At 44.4% G+C, this 19,055-nt stretch overlaps 3 protein-coding genes and 1 non-coding gene across 6 annotated transcripts; 3 read left to right on the forward strand and 1 right to left on the reverse strand.

Annotated features, from left to right (window-relative positions):
• Positions 1 to 7,029: 7,029 nt before the first annotated feature.
• LOC9653441 lies at positions 7,030 to 7,490 on the forward strand. Its single transcript, XM_002978304.2, has 2 exons — positions 7,030 to 7,191; positions 7,254 to 7,490. The coding sequence occupies exons 1-2, from the start codon at positions 7,078 to 7,080 to the stop codon at positions 7,449 to 7,451; spliced, it is 312 nt and encodes a 103-aa protein (XP_002978350.1). The 5' UTR covers positions 7,030 to 7,077; the 3' UTR covers positions 7,452 to 7,490.
• A 44-nt stretch (positions 7,491 to 7,534) lies between these two features.
• Positions 7,535 to 7,606, reverse strand: TRNAM-CAU. Its single transcript has one exon. It is a non-coding gene; the product is annotated as a tRNA-Met (tRNA).
• A 166-nt stretch (positions 7,607 to 7,772) lies between these two features.
• On the forward strand, positions 7,773 to 10,469 carry LOC9653442 (LRR receptor-like serine/threonine-protein kinase GSO1). Its single transcript, XM_024683307.1, has one exon. The coding sequence runs from the start codon at positions 7,773 to 7,775 to the stop codon at positions 10,467 to 10,469; it is 2,697 nt and encodes an 898-aa protein (XP_024539075.1).
• A 484-nt stretch (positions 10,470 to 10,953) lies between these two features.
• Positions 10,954 to 14,904, forward strand: LOC9653444 (D-ribulose kinase). 3 transcript variants are annotated; one of them, XM_024683477.1, is made up of 14 exons: positions 10,954 to 11,187; positions 11,245 to 11,381; positions 11,435 to 11,690; positions 11,742 to 11,874; positions 11,929 to 12,017; positions 12,072 to 12,349; positions 12,397 to 12,466; positions 12,523 to 12,815; positions 12,873 to 13,041; positions 13,102 to 13,214; positions 13,288 to 13,522; positions 13,590 to 13,909; positions 13,973 to 14,110; positions 14,204 to 14,904. In XM_024683477.1, exons 1-8 carry the CDS (start codon positions 10,960 to 10,962, stop codon positions 12,721 to 12,723), a joined length of 1,392 nt encoding a protein of 463 aa, XP_024539245.1. In that variant the 5' UTR covers positions 10,954 to 10,959; the 3' UTR covers positions 12,724 to 12,815; positions 12,873 to 13,041; positions 13,102 to 13,214; positions 13,288 to 13,522; positions 13,590 to 13,909; positions 13,973 to 14,110; positions 14,204 to 14,904. The 3 variants fall into 3 exon arrangements, with proteins under 3 accessions (XP_024539245.1, XP_024539247.1, XP_024539246.1); XM_024683479.1 differs by having other exon boundaries at positions 11,075 to 11,187; positions 11,427 to 11,690; XM_024683478.1 differs by having other exon boundaries at positions 11,078 to 11,187; positions 11,241 to 11,381; positions 11,427 to 11,690.
• The last annotated feature ends 4,151 nt before the right edge of the window (positions 14,905 to 19,055 follow it).

Raw genomic sequence — 19,055 nt, forward strand, 5'->3', positions numbered from 1 at the left:
GTTTTTTTTTACACCTTTAAACTCTCTCTTTTTTTTTTTTTTGTTTATAGTCACAATGAAATTTCTCAAACCTGCATACATCTCCTTCACTGTGAGAACACCCATGGCTATCATCGCCAATTTCTATTGCTTGAGGAGCTCTCACTTCTCTGCATTAGTGGCCGTTGTAGTGAAGTTTTGCAGATTGGTTATCTCCTTAAGTCGTTTGTTTGTATGGCAGAGGTGGCAAATAATCTAATGCGTCATAAATGTCTTGAAGTGGAAGAGTCAAACAGGGAATAAAATAAAGAGAACCAAAAGAACATATTGAAGAAGCTAAGACCACCTTCTTATGCTTGTAGGCCTTAAACGCCTCAGACTTAGCCATGGAGAACTCCCCCATGGTTGTGGCTATGCAAGACTCAGACTTGGCTGTGGAAAACTCTGCCTTCTGCTTGAAGGCCATGGCTGTGAAAACCTGGATTTGCCCATGGAGGACTCTGCTTTATGCTTGAAGACTCTGGCCGTCTAGAACTCAAACTCGCCCATGGAGAACTCTACCTTGACCGTGATGGCTGTGGAGGCTATGCAAGACTTGGACTTGGCTGTGGACAACTCCACATTGGCTACTGAGACTTTTCTTGAGACCATATATTAAAGATCTAAAATTATGAACCTAGCCTGTGCAGGACTCAGACTTGGACTTGGGCCATGCATAATTCTGCCTTCTGTTAAATGGCCCATGGCTGTTGAAGACTCTGCTTGAGACCATATATATTTTAAAAATCTAAAGTTATTACCTAGTCTAGAGATAGTCAATGAGCTATGCTAAATCTGGCAAAAAAGCTTTTAATACCAAAAAAGTATTGAGTGACTACCTAGTACTTATGATTTAAGTTATTTACAGATAGTTAGAAAGCTATATAGTTCATAATCTTTCCCATGAACTTTAAAATCAACATTGCAGCTCAAGGTTTCAAAGTTTCAAAGGTTCTCCTTTGGATTTACCACAACAAAGAGTTTCAACAGTTTTCCAACCTAGATGAGTTCTAAGTCCTTGTTTTATTTCTATCGTTTCTCTAATTGAACCGATAAGTGTTTATCTATTGAAAATGATGTAACAACATCATTATAAGAAGCAATATATTTGCAAATTTGGATCCCATCCAACATCAAGATCCTTATCATGGTTAAGAAAAATTTATAGTGTTGTCTACATTAACAAATAATTAGCAACTCCCAAAATGCATCAAGATCTATATAAACAAACTGGCACACCATATTTCCATGAGTTTAGCAAACTAAAATACTTGAAACAGAGCTCTTTGTTTGGAAAATTAATCAAACGTATTTTATGATAGAGAGGTAGTCAAAGTGTAGCAAACCTCATTGCAATACAAGCACCTTGTGAAATTCTTGGCACAATTAGTATGACAATAACAATAAATCCACCATTTTAACTCTCTGGCAATTGGATAAAGCATATAATGTAGTTGGAATTTCAATTGTATAAAGCATAATTTTGTCGTTCCCTCCAAAAACCAAAGTAAGCATTACTTGCTGATTATGGTTTGAAACATTGGCATCAAATCATATTTGTTGTAACTTCAGCAACGTGTATTACATTTTTTGTTGTTCAATAATAACTCTACATTTCAAACTCAATGGCATCATTTCAGAACTCAACTTCCTCATAAGCTCCAAAAATTGTTGTTCTAGACCCAAATCTTCATTCTCTAAAACCTCACTAAACTCATGCTCTTATGGCTCTCCTACCCTTTGAATTTAAGTCTTCCTAGATGAGCTACGAAGGGAAATCAACTGGAACATCTACATTTTCGCATCATGGACCCTTGTGCTACTAGAAAACTGCTTTACACAAGCATCCAAGAAACACCACATTGAACTCTCTAAATGCTCTTGCTGCTCACTCACTGGCCAAATGGACAAAAAGAAAAAAAAACTTTCACTTGCAACAGCACTAAGAACCAAAATGTGGGAAGGCTGGGCACATCAAGTTTGAGGCTGATAATGGAGCAAGTGATCTTATCATCCAACCAAGAGTCAGGGCCAGGCTGGGAAAAATCCTTACTAAAACGCCAGTTCAGAATTTCATTAAAATTCTTCTATCTTGGGCAGTGTTCTTCCAACGGTGACTCAGTCCAACACAAAGTGTGTAGAGCTTGCTCAAGACAATGCCTGAAGCTTGGTAGTCACATCAAAACTTAACTCTATCCTTGGGAGCTCGAGCTTAGGAATGATTTTGCCAAGCCTTAAATGCAGCTCGAGATTGCCAGTGGCAAACTTGGCCTTAGTCGACAAATTCAAACCAGCCTCAGTAAAACGAAGACTTCACAAAGTTCTTCCCTCTTCTGATTGAGTACTATTCCTTGCGATTCCACTGCTAAGTCCAAGAAGTTTGCAATGGAAATATGCATGATAAGCGCAATATTTGAAAAGCCAGCAAAGCAGAGACCTAACATTTTCTTTTTATTTTGTCGAGTCCTATTCTTATGAAATATCTCTTCCAATTTCTCCAGAATTCTAATGGCCTGGAAGGTAAACGCTACACAATTCTCCATCAATACTCCCCAAGTTTAATTTCTTCTTGCTGCCAAGGTTGTGCTCAAGATAGACACCTGTGACAAGTGCAAAGACGAAATCATCGCTGAGATCTACCACAACGTCTCAGGTACACAGCCTCTCTCTTCTTTTGTGATGATTGATCCTTTACTATTCAGGTATCAAGAAATTGGAAGCGATCGATCCCTTGTATGTCTTCACTGGAGAGTTCAAGGTAGACGATGTCCTCGCAGTCACTGAGAGGAAGAAGATGGAGATCACGGTGTTGGCAATCACGGAAGTTCCCAAGCACCCCAAAGACTGTTTATGCAATTCTCCCTAGTTTATGATCAGTCAATGATGCTGGCGAATGTTCGTTGACTCTAGTCACTTATAGTTCCAGATGGCTATAGACGGACCAGGCTTTCTTAGTTCCCGGCCGCTCCGGAAGAGGTCGTCAAATGAGAGATTTTCAAGGCCCGAAATCGATGATCGCCAGTACAAGAGCTTGCTTCTCAGCAGCAAGCTCCATCCAAGGTAAATTCTAGCTTCTTTCTCGTTCGTCTTTGTGCTTTTCGATGTCGGCTGCTAATGGATGTGGAAGTTGGGCGACCAGATGATATTCCTGGACTGGCGCATTTGTTGGGTGGGTCTTTCCTTGTAATCGTTTTGCCAATGTTTGTTTTGAGCCTCTCTGTAGAACACATGCTCTTCTTTTCCAGCGAGAAATATCCCTTGGAATGAGATTTTGCAAAGTATCTCGTTGCGGTATGATTCTCTGGTTTCATCTCGTGTTTCGTTTCCTATTTTGTTCTTTCAGCATGGTGGACAGACAAATGCATGCACGAGCAATGAAAATACCAACGTTCACTTCGACGTAAATGTTGATCACTTTGCACACAGTTTTTCATCCATCCTTGATGTCCAAAGGTGCAACGTTGAGGGAAATCAATGCAGTGGACTAAGGTGAGTCCTATCTGCAGTGTTGGCCTATAATCTCTTCATCTCTGCGACAATCCACAGACTCTAGAAGCCTTATTCGGGAACCTTGATTGAAGCCATGTATATGCCACTGTTTTTTAATTTTCTTTTGATGCTTTATTTCGTTAAAGTGGGATTTATTCAGTAAAGTGGGACATTAATTAGCATGTGTCCACATGCCATTTCCTAGTACTTAATTAATATTTATTAATATTTCTATCAGTTTTTTAATTTATTTTTTTATATTTCACAATATTATAACACAAAATCATATAAAAAATTTTTAATTTATAAATTATAAAGTTAAAACTTCAATTTTTTATTGTTGTTATAAAAATGGCATGTGGCCACACACCATAAGTGGGATAATGAAAAATCCCACTTTAACGAAATAAAGCATTTTGCAGCTCTTCCTACATCTTAGCTCTCGTGACCATCCTTGGCACAAATTCGGAACTGGTAACATCGTTTTTGTTTTTACCTTTTTGTCGTAAGCCTGGACACGTTGTTGAACAAGGCGAGAGAGAAAGGCATTGATACTAGAGAGGGAGCCATCATTACTCGTAAACCTCATGTGCCTTGCTCTTTATGTGCAAAGTCGCAACATCACAATTCATTCTGTGAGCTTCAATGCCTTTCTACACAGAGAGCCTGGCCGAGCATGGTAAAAGAGATCTTCGGTCTCATTGAAAACAGGAGCTTGCAAAGCCCCATATCTTCCTGGAGAACCCTGCCGCTTAGAACATCTACAAGTAAGTTTGACGTTATGTTAAACAAATCCTACCGTTGTCCAAACGTCGATTATCGTAAAAGCAGTGCCTATCAAGACTCGTCATCACTGAAAGCTTCAGTGGCCAGTGATTCCAGAGTTTCGGGATTACAAAGGTCGGTAAGCCTTCAAGCATGAAAGGAACGTGGAAACTTGAATTACTCTTTTTTCCATCTTGAAATTGAGTTAACGGACATGGGAAATGGTAAGTTAAAGCTTTTTTGTTCTCCTTTGTGTAACTCAAGTGGAAAGTGTCATATCCATCGTTTTCAGCTACATTAAACTTGTGCTTGAGAAACGAGTTGTAATCATGTCATTCAAGGTAGTACGTTTGCAGCTTACAATTTCGTCTGAGATGAATTTTCACTACCAAGAGAAGTACCTGCCATTTAAGTACGTTCCGAATCTTTCTGCAAGAATGTAGGCTAGTAGTATATATATTTGAAATTTTTTTTCTCATCCTTTCTCTTTCTTCAGATGTTTCCTGCTGAGAATTGGGTGCAGCTTTTCGACGTGAATTCAATGCCGAGTTAATTAGACGCGAGCTCGAGCTGCTTACACCTGGGCGAGTCGGGTAACTGGTGCTTGGATGTTTTTATGTGAGCCGCCTTTTTCTCTTTTTTCTCAACAGAGTTTTCCATTCTTCAAAAGCGTTTGAAGACCTGACGACGGAGAGAGAACAATCCGAGACAACTTATTGAAGGTAGGAACATTGTCATTCTGTAACGAGTGCTTCACCCTCCACAATTTGCAGAAATGACAAGAAAGTGTAGATGAACGGCTGCACTTACCGCACCCGAATCCTTATATTCCATCAGATTTTGATGTTCCCACTATTCTATCAAGGATAAATATGTGTAGGATGCTCCACTTGAGCATGCAGAAATTTATTCTTCTAAACCAGTCTACGATGGCGAAGATATGGTTTAAACCTGACCATGCATTCAAGACTCCCAAAGCTTACGTGGCGATGAACTTGAAATGTCCCAACGCAGTTTGCTCTTTGGAGGCAAACACTTTGTTGACTTTGTTTAAGCGCCTCCCCCTTGATGAACTTAACGAATCAGGTAGCGTCTTTGGCAGCCAGATATGCTTTCTTGGCTGAGGGTTCTTCTCTTTTGGCAGCTTACTACGCGGAACTAGGCGGATTTTGGTATTCTGTGACTTTAGTGTCCACTGGATTTGAGGTGACTACACAGGTCAATCTTATATTCGGAATGAAGTTTTGCATTTCTCAGAGGTGGGTGTTGAAGGCTATAATGAGAAGCTGAGTGAACTTTTAGAAGGATAATCACGACAATGGTAAGGTTCCAAGCAAGGAGGATCGGTTTCACGTGATCAAGCTGTTCTTGTTGATACTGGCTATGTTTCCTACAACCAGGAAAAATGTTTCAGAGATCAACAGAACTGCTGCCTTGAGAGTTCGATGAGCCAAGCAAATGATTATTGTCAACTGTTGCTGTCGAATGATAGAAGGCTCGCAAATGAGTACATCGATGCGGTGTCTTCTCTTTACCCGGATGACATGCAAAACATGTTCCAAAGACACTCTCTCGTATCTCTAGCGAGTGTTATGTCAGGTTTGCACTTTATTTTCTTCTCTGGCTTATCTTTTCATTCGTCTCATTGCAAGGAACCTCACATCCAGTGAAGCAAAAGATTTAACTGACATTTTTGAGGAGGTAATATGAAATGCACCATCACTCAAACAAAGTCACTTCTTTCATCGGAATTAATAGAGCAGAGATGTGTCAAACTGGAAGGAAAACTTAAACACTCACTACCTGATTGCTGTTTAACTCAGATGACAAGTCTTGTCAAGAGAGTTTTATCTGACTTTCCCTTGGTTAGATTGGCCTAGAAGAGCCAAGTTTAGATACTGTAATTGGTGTATCTGTCAACTTAATTTTGAAAACTATGTTTCACCAGTTAAGAACCATAGAACAGCTTAGATATTTAATGTCTTTTTAGACATGGTAAGTTATAATTGTCTACAAGGATCCTTAACATTTTATATAGGTGAATGAAAGGTGTCTAAATCTCCATACAATTTAAACACAAGGTAGAGCATCTATTTCGTCATAGTGCATGGATGAATATGAGTGTTTTGCTAAGTGTAAGCTTTTGGAGTGGAGAGTAGAAGCTTTCCTGGAAGGTGTCAAAACAAAACTCAAGAACTTGACAAATGATGAGTTCAAAGTAAATACTTCTTTCTTGCCACAAATGCTTAGACTTGAGGCTCTTCTTGGGCTTAGGAAAACATGAATGCGTTGGTTGGACTCATGCTTGAAAAGCACAAGAATCTGTGGGAAGATGCTGCTTTCTTCTAGATTGCATTTAGCACTTACAAGTTTAATAGACGAGAGACACTGTTGCAAGCTTTTTGTTGTCAGGGATCTCAAAGCAATCACCTGACAAGAAACCATTGCTTAGAAGCCTGGAAGAACACGAAGGAGAAAAAAAGACGTGATGAATTTCCATGTGGCATACATAAAAGTCAGAGCTCAAAAGTGGAAGAAACTGTGCATCGAAGTCTTACACCAAGCCAAGCTTGATCAAACTGTGAAAGCTCCTAAATGTATTCACAACACCTTCCAATTTCAACAATTACAGGCACTATATCCTGCTCTTGGTTCCCATAGCAAGGAAAACCACAACCCATGAATTGGACTATTTCTCTAAACTACAAGAGGTTCTCACAAACAAATCCAAAAGTTATCCAGATGTCGAGTGTGGCTCATTGCTTGCAGACAGTTTGCTCCTTTGTTCCAGCCCGAGCACGATGCATGGCGATGAGCAGCAGCAACAAGAGGAGCAATCTATTGGAAGAGTACAGCCGAAAGAAGAGGTCAGAAGTTCTCTTGGTGCACACCCAGGATGATGTTGTGCTTGTGTATAAGGTGAGTTTGAGCGAAGAAAAATCACTCGAGTTCTTGTTTTCTCTGCGAATTTGCATTGACAGGGAGTGTCGTCCTCGCTGCTCAAAGCCACGGCCTTGGATCTCTCGGACTCGGTGCTGGACGAGGAAAACACCACCATCAAGCACATTGATCGTGTCCGTGCTCCCTACAACCCCTCCAACACTGAATACATATCACAAGAGATGAGTTGGGATGATTTCTTGAAGCTGGCGCAAGAATCGAGTTTGGATTGTGCATGAGAAAAAAAAATGTTTCCAGTGATCTTTGGAAGAAAGAATTTTTTGTGGAGAAAAAGGAGAGTCGCAAGGATAAAAATGTTAGCTATCGGAGCCAGGTTTCGATCCTGGGACCTGTGGGTTATGGGCCCACCACGCTTCCGCTGCGCCACTCCGATTTTCACAACCTTTTGCGCGACCATAACGATGAACCATGAGCTGGAAATAGTGAAGCATGGCCACCTTTGTTATTCTTTCTGATAGAAAACAAAAGTAAACATCATTGAATCGTCCGCTCACTGTCGCTCAAACCAGTTTTAACAGCTTCGAAATGCTCGTCTCGGCATGAAGCACTCGCTCGTGCTCCTGGCGATGGTGGCAGCAGCAGCCACCTCGATCTTCGCACGGTTGAGCTGCGTCGAGGATGAGGAAGAGAGAGCCTCCCTCACTGCTATCAGCGATGCCGCGAGCTTGGGACCTCCACTCTTCTGCTGCCAGTGGGTGCGGATTTTTTGCAGCGTTTCCAGCCAAGGACGGATCAAGTCGCTCGACATAATCGTCTCACCCGGGTTCTTCCCGGAGGCGCGAATCCTCAGGCAAGTCTGTAGCTTCACCAAGTTGCGTAGGCTGAGGCTGACAAAGTATGACGACCGCGACTGGGACGATGAGATCCCGTCCTGTCTTGAAGAGCTGTCCGAGCTAAAGGAGCTCAAGATCGTTGGGAGCACTGACGTTTCCTTCAAAGTCCCGATCATTCCACGGCTGAAGAATCTCGTCCTGGAAGGGGTCCATCTCACCGAAGCAATATTCCACAGCATCTTCAGCAGCCTCAAGGAGCTTCAATATCTAACCATCCAAAGCAATAGCCTGTCCAACACCACCATCCCTGCTTCACTTTGCTCGTTGTCCAGCTTGGTTCACTTGGACTTGTCTTCCAACCAGCATCGAGGAGAGATTCCTCCATGTCTGCCTTTTCTCAGCCGTCTTCAAGAACTTCGACTCTCGGATAATTTACTTCAAGGAAGCATACCGTACCTGGGAAATTTCTCGCAGATGCAACAGCTTGTGCTAGATTTTAACCAGCTGAGCGGCCCATTTCCAGCGTCTCTTTGCAACATCACTGCCACCATTGTCACCCTTGATCTTTCCATGAACCGTTTGAGCTCTCTGCTACCGGACTGCGTGTCCGGCATCCAGAATCTCTTCTTGCGCTACAATCAGCTGACGGGACCACTGCCACCGACCTTGTTCGCTCACAATTCTTCCCACACGATCGAACTCTCTTGGAATCAGTTCACGGGGCCCTTGCCAGAAATCGGTGATGCGATGCCAGAAGGAGTGATGATCTCCAACAACTTCTTGAGTGGGAGTTTAAGTTCACCAAAGTGGCACAGCTTCTGTCATAACATGCGCTTTCTCGACTTGTCCAACAACCAGTTCACCGGATCAATACCAAAGGCATTTGGAAACTGCACAAGAATGGCACGACTCAGCATCGATAACAATGAACTCAGTGGAGAAATACCTTCGACTCTGGGAGCTCTTTCTATGATGGTGGAGTTTACCAGTAGGGACAACCAACTTGTAGGACGTGTTCCCTCCAGTCTTGGAAACTGCTCGTACTTGATGGTCTTGGACTTAGCCAGCAACTCGCTGTCAGGAGAGCTTGGAGAGTGGATTTACCAGCTCAAGTTTTTAAACGTCCTCAGCATCGGCTCGAACAACTTCGTTGGAGATATCCCAGTTGAATTTGGAAACTTTTCTTCGCAGCTCATGGCAATCGATTTGTCAGAGAATAGATTTAGTGGCACCTTACCAGCACAGTTCAGTTTCCCAACCACCGAACAAGGCCCTCTCGCGGGACTTCAGTATGTTGTAAACCTCCGCTTCTATTCCACGCTCCGAGAGAGAAAGCGGCTGTACACTAGTATTCGTTTTGGAGCAGCATACCTTGACATGTCTGGTAATAGCTTCCAAGGTAGTATTCCAGACTCGTTGGGGAACTTTTCCCGGCTATCATATCTCGATCTTTCCCGAAACCAATTCGTTGGACAAGTTCCACATACTCTTGGAAGCCTTCACCTGCTCCAGGCGTTAGATCTATCTAGCAACAGGCTTTCAGGGAGCATACCTCGAGAACTCACAGAGATACCTCAGATGTCATATTTTAACGTGTCATATAACAATCTGACTGGTGCCGTTCCGCAGGGAGCTCAGTTCAACACGTTCACCGAGGATTCATACATTAGTAATCCAGGACTTTGTGACTTCCCTCTGAGCCCTTGTGATCCTAAAACCCACAGTTACATCAACAGCACGGAATTAAGAAATCCAGCAAAAGGAGCTCACCTGGATACGGTCATTATTTTTCTTACTTCGATCTCGTTATGTTCACTGGCGTTTATGGCATTGCTTATATATTATCCCTGCTCACGGACAAAGGAAGAGTCAGATGAGAAAATTCAAACTATGAGCATTATCGAGGGAGAAATTTGGAGTGCAACTCGAGGATTCAACAAAGACAACATCGTAGACAAGGGAGGATGCAGCACGATCTATCGGGGTGTTTTGAGAGACGGGCAGACTGTCGCTGTGAAGGTTTACAAGCATTCAGACCACACAGGCGAGGAGCAGTTTATCGCTGAATACAACAGCCTTAAAGACTTAAGACACAGGAACATCGTGAGAATCATCGAGTGGTGTTCCGAGAGCAAGCTCAAGGCGCTAGTTTTCAAGTTCATGGACAACGGCAGCCTAGAAAAGCAGCTTCACGAGCTTCATGGGTCAAATCTGCCATGGACGGTACGCATGAACGTCGTCCAGGGAGTTGCTAATGCACTGAGCTACTTACACGAGGAGGCAGCAAGCACTGGACCCATAATTCACCGAGACATCAAGCCAGCAAACATCTTCCTGGACCAAAACATGGAAGCACACCTTGGGGACTTTGGGATAGCCACGAATTTACGACTGGAAAGCAGCATGCATTGGGAAAGCAAGCTCAAAGGCTCGATCGGCTATGTGGCACCAGGTACTTTATAGTATAGAGAGGAAAAAAAGGAAGCTGACGCTACTAAAGTATGCAGAGTATGGCTCGGATGGAACAATGACCACCGCGGCAGACGTCTACAGCTATGGAATCGTGATTCTAGAGACGCTTACCAAGATCCGACCGACGAGCGGCACGCTCAAAGGTATTTCGCTGCGGAGCTGGGTGGAATCACACCTGGTCGAAGGTCGGCTGGAAGACGTGCTGGATCCCGTCCTCCGCCAAGATTCGACCGCAGAGAGGAGCATCGACGCCGTGGCCAGGATCGGGCTCGTGTGTAGCCACCCGATCGCCGCGGCGCGACCGCGAATGGGGCAAGTAAGCGCCATTCTCCGCTCTACAATCCCTAATCTTGTTTGCGATAGCCCTGCCTGTGTCTCATAACAAGGTCTTTTGTTTCTACTCCAGTAGTCTAGGAATATTCTAGGAAGTGTTTAGAAAATTGGCCGTTGGAATTAGGGCTTACGTGGACGGGGTAAGGCTATGGCTCCCGCATTGGCGTGCTCTCTCGGCAATGCGCCAGGATCACTAGGTCAGGGTTTTTCTCCCAGGAGGAGCGGCCGATTCGCCGCTACCGCCGCGGCCGACTCGAATCCATCGCTGCATTCTTCTTCTCTGTTCGCGGGGTTTGATTTCGGGACGTCCGGCGCGCGCGTTGTGGTGATCGACAAGGAAGGGGAGATTCTTGCGGAGAGGAAGCGGCAGTATCCAGTAAGGAATTCGATGCTTTGTAGCGGATTTTAGCGTCTCAATGGTTTGGTTAGGCAGGCTGAGAATCCCGCGGCTGCCAGCGCATGGAGGGCGACGCTATTTGCGCTGCTGGAAGAAATTCCGGTGGAATTCCGCGCTCGCGTTGGCTCGATTTGTCTGGATGGGACTTCTGCGACCACGATGATCGTCGACAGGTTTTCTACATTTTTCTTGGTTTTTCCCATGAACTCGTCACGAAGTTTTCCAGAAACACGGGTGAATTGTTGTCCCGTCCAGTTCTATATAACGAGAGCTGTTCCCAGAGTCTACCATTCGTCCACCAGATTGCTCCTGCCAACCACACTGTTCTCACTGGAACTTCCACTCTGTGCAAAATGGTCGCATGGTGGCAGCGAGCCGAGAAAGAGCAAAGGAAGAACGCGATTTTGATGCACCAGGCGGACTGGCTCTTGTATCTTCTCCATGGGCGACTCGGTATTTCCGATTACAACAACGCTCTAAAGGTGTGGAGCTAGCTCTCTTCATGTTTACATTCAACATGTGAATCAATGTAGGTCGGCTTTGATCCCGAAACGGAGGAGTATCCAGATTGGTTACGGAAGCAGGAGTTTGGCGACATGCTGCCGAATGTGATAGAACCTGGGGCTGTTGTAGGGAAAGTCACTTCTGCAATAGCGACTACCTTTGGTAATCTACGTTCCTTATGCCTGTTTTCATTCCCCAAGGACATTTTTCTCTCAGGACTTCCTCCGAGCTGCGTTGTTTGCACGGGGACAACTGATAGTATAGCAGCTTTCTTAGCTGCTCGAGCTACGGAACCTGGCGAGGCAGTAAGTTCAGTTGTTGTTACTTTAGAGGTTTTTTATCTTTGAATTTTCCTTCAGGTAACTTCCCTTGGATCGACACTTGCAGTGAAGCTTATAAGTACCGAGCGAGTTGATGATGCCCGCTATGGAGTGTACAGCCATCGGATTCAGGGCCAATGGCTCGTAGGCGGGGCTTCAAACACGGGAGGCATTGTCCTGCGACAGTATTTTAGCGACAAGGAGTTGGATGTTCTCAGTCACGCTATTAATCCCAACAAACCTTCAGTTCTAGATTATTATCCTCTGCCAAGTACAGGTGAGCGTTTTCCGGTGGCAGATCCCAACCTGGAGCCCAGGTAACACTGCCTCCATTACGCACCGAGGAACGGAATTTTTGTTGCAGGCTAGAACCACGGCCACCTAATGATGTGGAGTTTCTGCATGGATTGCTTGAATCAATTGCTCGCATTGAGGTTTGTGTAATGCTGTGGCCGCTGTCGTCTAACTTTATTGTCTCTGTCAACTTCAGGCTCGAGCATATAAGCTGCTGGGAGACTTGGGAAGTACAAAGCTGAGAGCTGTTTTTACCTCAGGAGGCGGTTCCAAGAATCATGTTTGGGAACGCATAAGGCAGAGGGTTTTGGGAGTTCCAGTATCTGCCTCGCAGCACAGGGAGGCTGCCTACGGAGCTGCTTTGCTAGCGCTCCAAGGGTCTGGATCAATACAGTGATGGGATACATTGCGTTTCTCGAGTTCTAAGTACTGTTTTGCAAGTTATGTTCAGGACACTGCTTCTTGGACCCGGACGAACGTCTGGTAATGGTACGTTCATTAATAGCTAGCTGGTTGACACGGCCGAATGACTTCGTGTGTTTGTAGGAGGGATGTTACATGCACGAACAGCAAAGTGTGATTTTAATTTTCAACCGTACCACGTGCTCGTTCAGCAAGTTTGGTTGTCGAGAGTAATTCTTGCAGGCATCGCAAATCTTTTGCACCTGGGACTGACAGATTCAAATGTGCAAGTTTCCGAAGTATTTTGCTAGAGGTACTTTCGGCTGCAGTAAACTCAGTTGCTTTCGGTACTAAACTTTAAACTGTGTAAAAGCTAACAGAACTCTTGTGAGCTGCTTGAACGGGGGAGGGTCTATTTTCACGCGCTCGCTCTCAGATGCGTGCTGTATTCTTTTCTTTTACTATGCGCCTGCTATGACAATATTGGTAATTTTTTCCATTTCCGTGTCTGTGACTCAAATTATTGAAGCTCGTGTAACTTTTGAATGGACGATTTCAGCTGGACGCCTCTTCAACAATAAGAGATGGCTGATTTAACAGGAAGTCGGCAGCAGAGCATGCATCAACGATGAATAGATTGAAGCGTTCCTTGAACGCCTCGACCTGCTGTTCTTTCGATTTGAAGCGGTCGCAGAATCTTTTCATGTTTATTATTATATGGCCTTCGCTCATCATCCGGCCCAGAAGAGATTATTCTCGGCGTGCGTCGTCAGCATTGTCAACCACGATCGAAGGTCCAAAAAATTGTGGATTTTCCCTTACCCCATGCATGTTAAAAGAAAGCCGTGTTTGTTTTTGTAGGGAGGCTTGGCTGGTTGTGTGCGGCTTCAAAGTACAAGAACAAACACAATCCAACAGTTTTTTGTCCAGTGCAGTAGCCAAGACAGAAAAAAACAGGGGAAGAGCTTCTGGAGAGAAAGAGAAATCAAATGCTCGAGAGCAGGAGGAGCTCTATCCCCGTTGATCGTCGTCTTCGTCTCGATGAACTAGAAGCGAATGTGACGTCTACGTCCGGCCAGAGAGCGTCCAAACGAGACTCCGATTTCCAGGCGAGGGACGACACTAGCAAGAGAGAAAGAATCTTCGCCGAGGTAACTTACTTTCCGTACTGCCATGATCAGGTATCATCTATTTTGGCTCGTCGTCATCCAGCTGCGTGTTCTAACGTCTCTTACGACATGCAGCACACACAGCAGCGATGCAACTTGGGGTGGATTAAAGTAATCATGATTCGTCGCTGGAAGGATTGCGCTGCTTATTTTTCTTTTATAATCTTCATGCCATGAACAGCAAATCCTAAAAACAGTGCAAGGTGACAGAGGGTTAGTGGGCCATTCCTTTTAAGACAGTGACTCGTTTGATTCTTCTCCTCGGTTTTCTTTAATCGTTTCTCACGCTACCATTGTTTCCAACAGGTAAAGTCAAAGAAGAGCTCGGTATGTATGGAGTCTGGAGTTTGGAGTTTCTCGCGGAAGATTTGAACTCTGGCCACTGGATTCTCAGAGCTTCCTGGGCGCGACGACCACCACCAAGGCCATTAAGCATTTAAAAGGTGAGCTCCTCCTGCTTGTCTGTTTCAGAGGAACTGTTAAAACAGTACTAAGCTGGCCAGAAATCTCTGGAGAAGCTTTGCAGGTTCTGGTTTTGTCCAAATGTGGGGAAGGCTCTGCGCGTTTCAGAAAAGAACAAGAGAAGGAAACACCCCCTCTCCAATAATGCTGGCTGCAGCTCGCACTTTTCTTGTGATTTCTCTTCGCCTTCCCCGCTTGCTGGAAGAGAGGGAAGCGAAAGAAAGGCAAGCAAAATACACCTGATCGAATCGCTGCTTGGAAAAGAAGGAAACTTGGTACGGAAGAGATCACAGCCAAGTTGCAGCGAAGAGCTCACGATCATGAGATAGAGATCACGTTGTACGGAAGAGATCAAAGCCAAGTTTTACTCTTTACGAGAGCTCATGATCATGAATTATGAGTGGGGTGATTGGTATCGATCTTTCGTGACAAAGCTGGAGGGAGCTTAGCCGAATACAAACAATGAAACAAAGACATGCTTCTACATACGACAGGGAGAAATGAAAGTGAAGAAAAGAATGTTTGGTGTTTGTTTGTTTGTTGTTTTTATCCCTGTGGAAGAGAACTTGCATACACAAACAATATGCGTAAATAGACATAACAAGGCTGCGTACGCACATACGTAAACGCGAATTTGATATGGATTGAGTTGTTTTCATGGGGTGTGTGTCTGGAGCCCGGTCAGTTTAATCAGCGTGCATGCTGCTTTCTGGTGGGTGGCACTGGCATGCAGCACACAAGGCTAAGCTATCCATCTTGCATGCATGAAAAGATTGGACTCGTACACAAAAGAAGGCTTATTTTATTCCTTGCGAATCTTCTCCTGGCAGCAACAGGTTATCTCTTAAACATTAAACCCAGACTCTAAACTCTGAAGAACTCTCTGGTGTTGCCAATGTTATAGTCTAGCCTGGAACTTTGCTTTGGGACAATGTAATCGAGAACTTTTCTTTGGCAATGGCCCACGCGAGATGTCTTGAATTTCGATGGGGTCCAACTCTCGGCTGTGAAAAAACATGCGTAGCCTTGTCTCACTCTTACCTCCCTGTCGAGTTTGCTGCTCCCCATCGAACTCCTTGGATCGATCGATTTGGATGATCCAAGGAGAATGACCAAACACCAAACACCAGCTTTATATTGCGAGAACAACTTCTTTTCTCTTCTGTGGCTTCCTTTCTTGTTTCCATTGGCGTGTTGACAAAAGACGAAATCATTTCAGGCAACCATTCCCTTGTATTATGTCAGCCAGCAGCTCTAGACGAGGAAACAAGGAATCAACGCAACACACTTTAACAACCCCGCCACCCTTGGTTTCAATATGCCACCTTTGCTCTCTACAGGGAAGAAAGAAGCAAGAAAAAGGGCGTTCTGCCACACACTCCTCCCCATTCAATCAAAACTTGTTAGTTGCAACAATATCCACTCTCCTTGTCTCTTCCCACCTGACCCCCCAGGCCCCAAACTTAGAAATGCTCCTTGTTTGTTTGCTTGTTTGTTATGACGCTTCAGTTTTTTAAGAGGCATTAGGGCCCTAGTCCAGCTCTCTCCCCATTCCATCCATGTCCAACATTTCAATTCAATCCAGTTCATTCATGCATTCACTCTCTCCTCACATGCTTTCTTGGCATTTATGCAGTGGTGGCAAATGCAGAGAAGGCAGCCCAGCAGCAGCAGCAGCTTCCTTTTCTCAGCTGCAGTCGTGCAGAAGAAGCCAGCAGCAGCAGGAGAGCAACAGCAGCACTCAAAGATTGCTCGCCACCTTTGCAAATTTCTTTGCAAACATGGGTGGAACTCACGTGCACAATCTCTGCTGCTCAATTCTATAGCCGAGCTCAAGTACCTTTTAAGCATTGCATGACCACAAGTTGGTAGGGTTCTGTTCGGATGTCCATGTCCGGGAACTAGATCCCTAGCATATGCTCCAATCCCAGATCTGTACGAAGAGATGCGTGCCTTTCGAAACTGGAAAGATGAGCTTGCAATGCGTAGGGCCTTTGGGCGATGGACGCAGTCAGATTCAGCTTTGGGCAAATGCTCAGATGGAGATCTCTCCACTTCACAAGCCCGCGTGTCTGCAATTCATTCAGCAGCTCGAAGGCCCACACTAGAATACAAAGCGTCAATGTTGGATGATTGAGGCAGATCTTCAAATAGCTTTGTGTATCCCCAGCTTGGCTTTGTTAATGATGATCTATCGCTCAAGGTTGAGACAAGATAAATCATCTCGCTATCTCGCGTTACTCGGGTCTGATTCTCTCTTTAGTGAAGCCTATAGATCTATCTGTTTCAAGGGGTTCTATTCCATCCCTTCTTCCAAAGTACAAAGCCCATTCAAATCCCTCGCTCGCGATCGCTAGTTATACATGTAAGGCATCATAAATCTCGCACGCACACGTCCATTTCGCCATAAGGCTGCCTTGATTTTTTACACCGCAAATATTCTACACGTTGTGTAATTGTCAACGATTTTGTTTTCCAAGCGGCAACAAACTGATCAAAGCCTGGCCAATCCGTGGCTGCCACCGCTGGTGGTTGCAAGATCGCCACCTTTCTTTTCAAGCCCCTCTGTGACATACGAATCAAAGCGTTAAAAAGCTTGCCTTTGCTCGAGTATATAGTATTCTCATATGGTTTGATCACCCAAACTAATTCGCATAAATAGTATAGAAAACGTTGGGCGATCCATCCTAGAAATTGCGAAACTTGTCCAATATAAAAGCTTTTCACAACGTGTCAATCGAGGTGTGATGGTGGGGCTGGACTCTTTGTGCTTGCTTGCTTGCTTGGTTTGCCTGCTCTACTTACATCGCTCGCTCTCTCGCTCGCTAGCTTGCCCATTTGGTAGATCGATCATCTCCGACTAGGCCTTGGTGAGCTTTCGTGGAGATCTTGACCGCGATCCCAAGTTGGCGCGGAGAATATCTAAGGCCATTCTTGAACATGTTGTCTTTCATTGTCCAATGCCCGCTGGATGTTACGTCATATACAAAACAAGCTAACAAGTCAAGAAAGAGTATAAAACTACTTGATCAAAGAAACTCCAAAAAGGTGGTGACCACCCCTTGTAGTTTCGTCACCGTGGAGAGGTGGGCTACAGAATGGGCCCCCTGATTTTGATGTTTGCTATTCGGACTAGACTAATCTGCCGCCCCTAATCGTCAATTTCACGTACAAAACCCACGCTTTCAATCATTTTTTGAATTGTCGACAGTGGTGGTGGTACGAAAAGAAGAATAATATTGCGAAACTGGGAACTGAAACAGAACATCCCCGCACCGCAAAATCTGTTGAAGCAACTTGGTATTTCTTTGTTTTGCTGTTTCCGTTTTGATGATATGTTGTTGTTTCCTCCTCGTTGTTACAGGAAACATTGGAGGGTCTAAGTACAGTGCCCATTTATTTTCATCTCCTCTCCTTTTTCTAGAGTTTTAACTCTAGTAATGATAGTTTGTGAACTTCCCTGATCCCGATCAAGATAATTCATCATCAACTTGCTTGGAGCAACTTCAACTCTATCTGGGCCCCGAGACGAAGAAAAAGAGGAATGAATATTCCGAGATTTATTCTAAAGAAAGTTTTCTGGCATGTGCCATGATGTCAAGCTTGATTAAGCCATGCATGCATGCGGCCGGTTTCGACCCCACCAAAACGTGCCGCCACCTTTCTGTATTTGTGCCAAATGTTAGACGCGTACATAACTTTGTATACATTGTTTTAGATTATGTTTTTTCATTTGCAGCCGGATTCTAGGTGTCAGGCAAATTTTGTTGAGTAACTCCTCAACAAAGCACTACACAAATTTTCAGGATTCTTCAGAGCCCAGGTGATGCAGATGCAGGTGCAGGTGCAGAATGCATTTTTTTGTATTTGAAAAAGGTATTTATTATTGTTAATTATCCATTAAAAACCTTTGGCTTGATCCAGCTTGTTCCTTGAGGAAGAAAACAAAACTAGATCTTCTCTCTCCGCTCGCGCAGTATCCCTTTGCGAAGAAATCGAATGGGCTTTGATTCCTTTTCTATTTTTTCTTCGAATTCTTGCAGCCGCAGCAGCAGCAGCGCAAGCTCGCGAGAGGTTCCTTTGTTTGACTGGAAAGTTTGCGTGCTTTGACTGGCTCCAGTCCGAAGGCTCGGGAATCTCTTGGTTCACACTGCTTGGAAGGGAAGAAAAGAAACAATTAAGAGCAGGGGGATCAATGCTCTCTTAAGGTGGTCAACCTGGGACGATCGATCTCATATCTTTTTTTCTTGGAGCCGGCCTTGAACTAGATCGATCGTAGGACTCCAGCTTTTTAAACAAATCGGTGAATGGTGAAAACGAGGCAATTCCGCTCACCCTCGCGAGAGAAAAGAGAAAAGTTGCTGTGAGTTTGAGTACTTGGAAGGGCAGCAGCTTTCTCGTCATTTGCGTGCATTGACCCAACAACAAGAGGCTTGTGATCGCCGGGAGCGAATCTCGAACGCTTAGTTTGAAGTGTTTTCAAGACGATTCGGCCAAACTTTGGAAGGATAAACGGAGGTCTGTGTGATTGCCACAAAATAGATCGATATCATCACACCATGAAAGAGTAGAAGTTTCTTTAAGATGGATCTTTGCCCCAAACCAAAAACTCTCTCGCAGGATCCAGCCCATGGATTGATCATCGCGTGATTTTCGTTTGGGAGTGCCGATCCAGAGCTCTCAATTGGCTGTCCCT

This window comes from Selaginella moellendorffii, unplaced genomic scaffold, assembly GCF_000143415.4.
Source record: "Selaginella moellendorffii unplaced genomic scaffold, v1.0 SELMOscaffold_37, whole genome shotgun sequence".
NCBI lineage: Eukaryota > Viridiplantae > Streptophyta > Lycopodiopsida > Selaginellales > Selaginellaceae > Selaginella > Selaginella moellendorffii.

Coding starts and splice junctions, on each gene's coding strand:
- LOC9653441 (XM_002978304.2), top strand. CDS start 7,078: ATGGCGATGAGCAGCAGCAACAAGAGGAGCAATCTATTGGAAGAGTAC. Junction 7,192..7,253: donor ATGTTGTGCTTGTGTATAAG/GTGAGTTTGAGC, acceptor TTGCATTGACAG/GGAGTGTCGTCCTCGCTGCT.
- LOC9653442 (XM_024683307.1), top strand. CDS start 7,773: ATGAAGCACTCGCTCGTGCTCCTGGCGATGGTGGCAGCAGCAGCCACC.
- LOC9653444 (XM_024683477.1), top strand. CDS start 10,960: ATGGCTCCCGCATTGGCGTGCTCTCTCGGCAATGCGCCAGGATCACTA. Junction 11,188..11,244: donor AGAGGAAGCGGCAGTATCCA/GTAAGGAATTCG, acceptor TTGGTTAGGCAG/GCTGAGAATCCCGCGGCTGC. Junction 12,467..12,522: donor AATCAATTGCTCGCATTGAG/GTTTGTGTAATG, acceptor TGTCAACTTCAG/GCTCGAGCATATAAGCTGCT.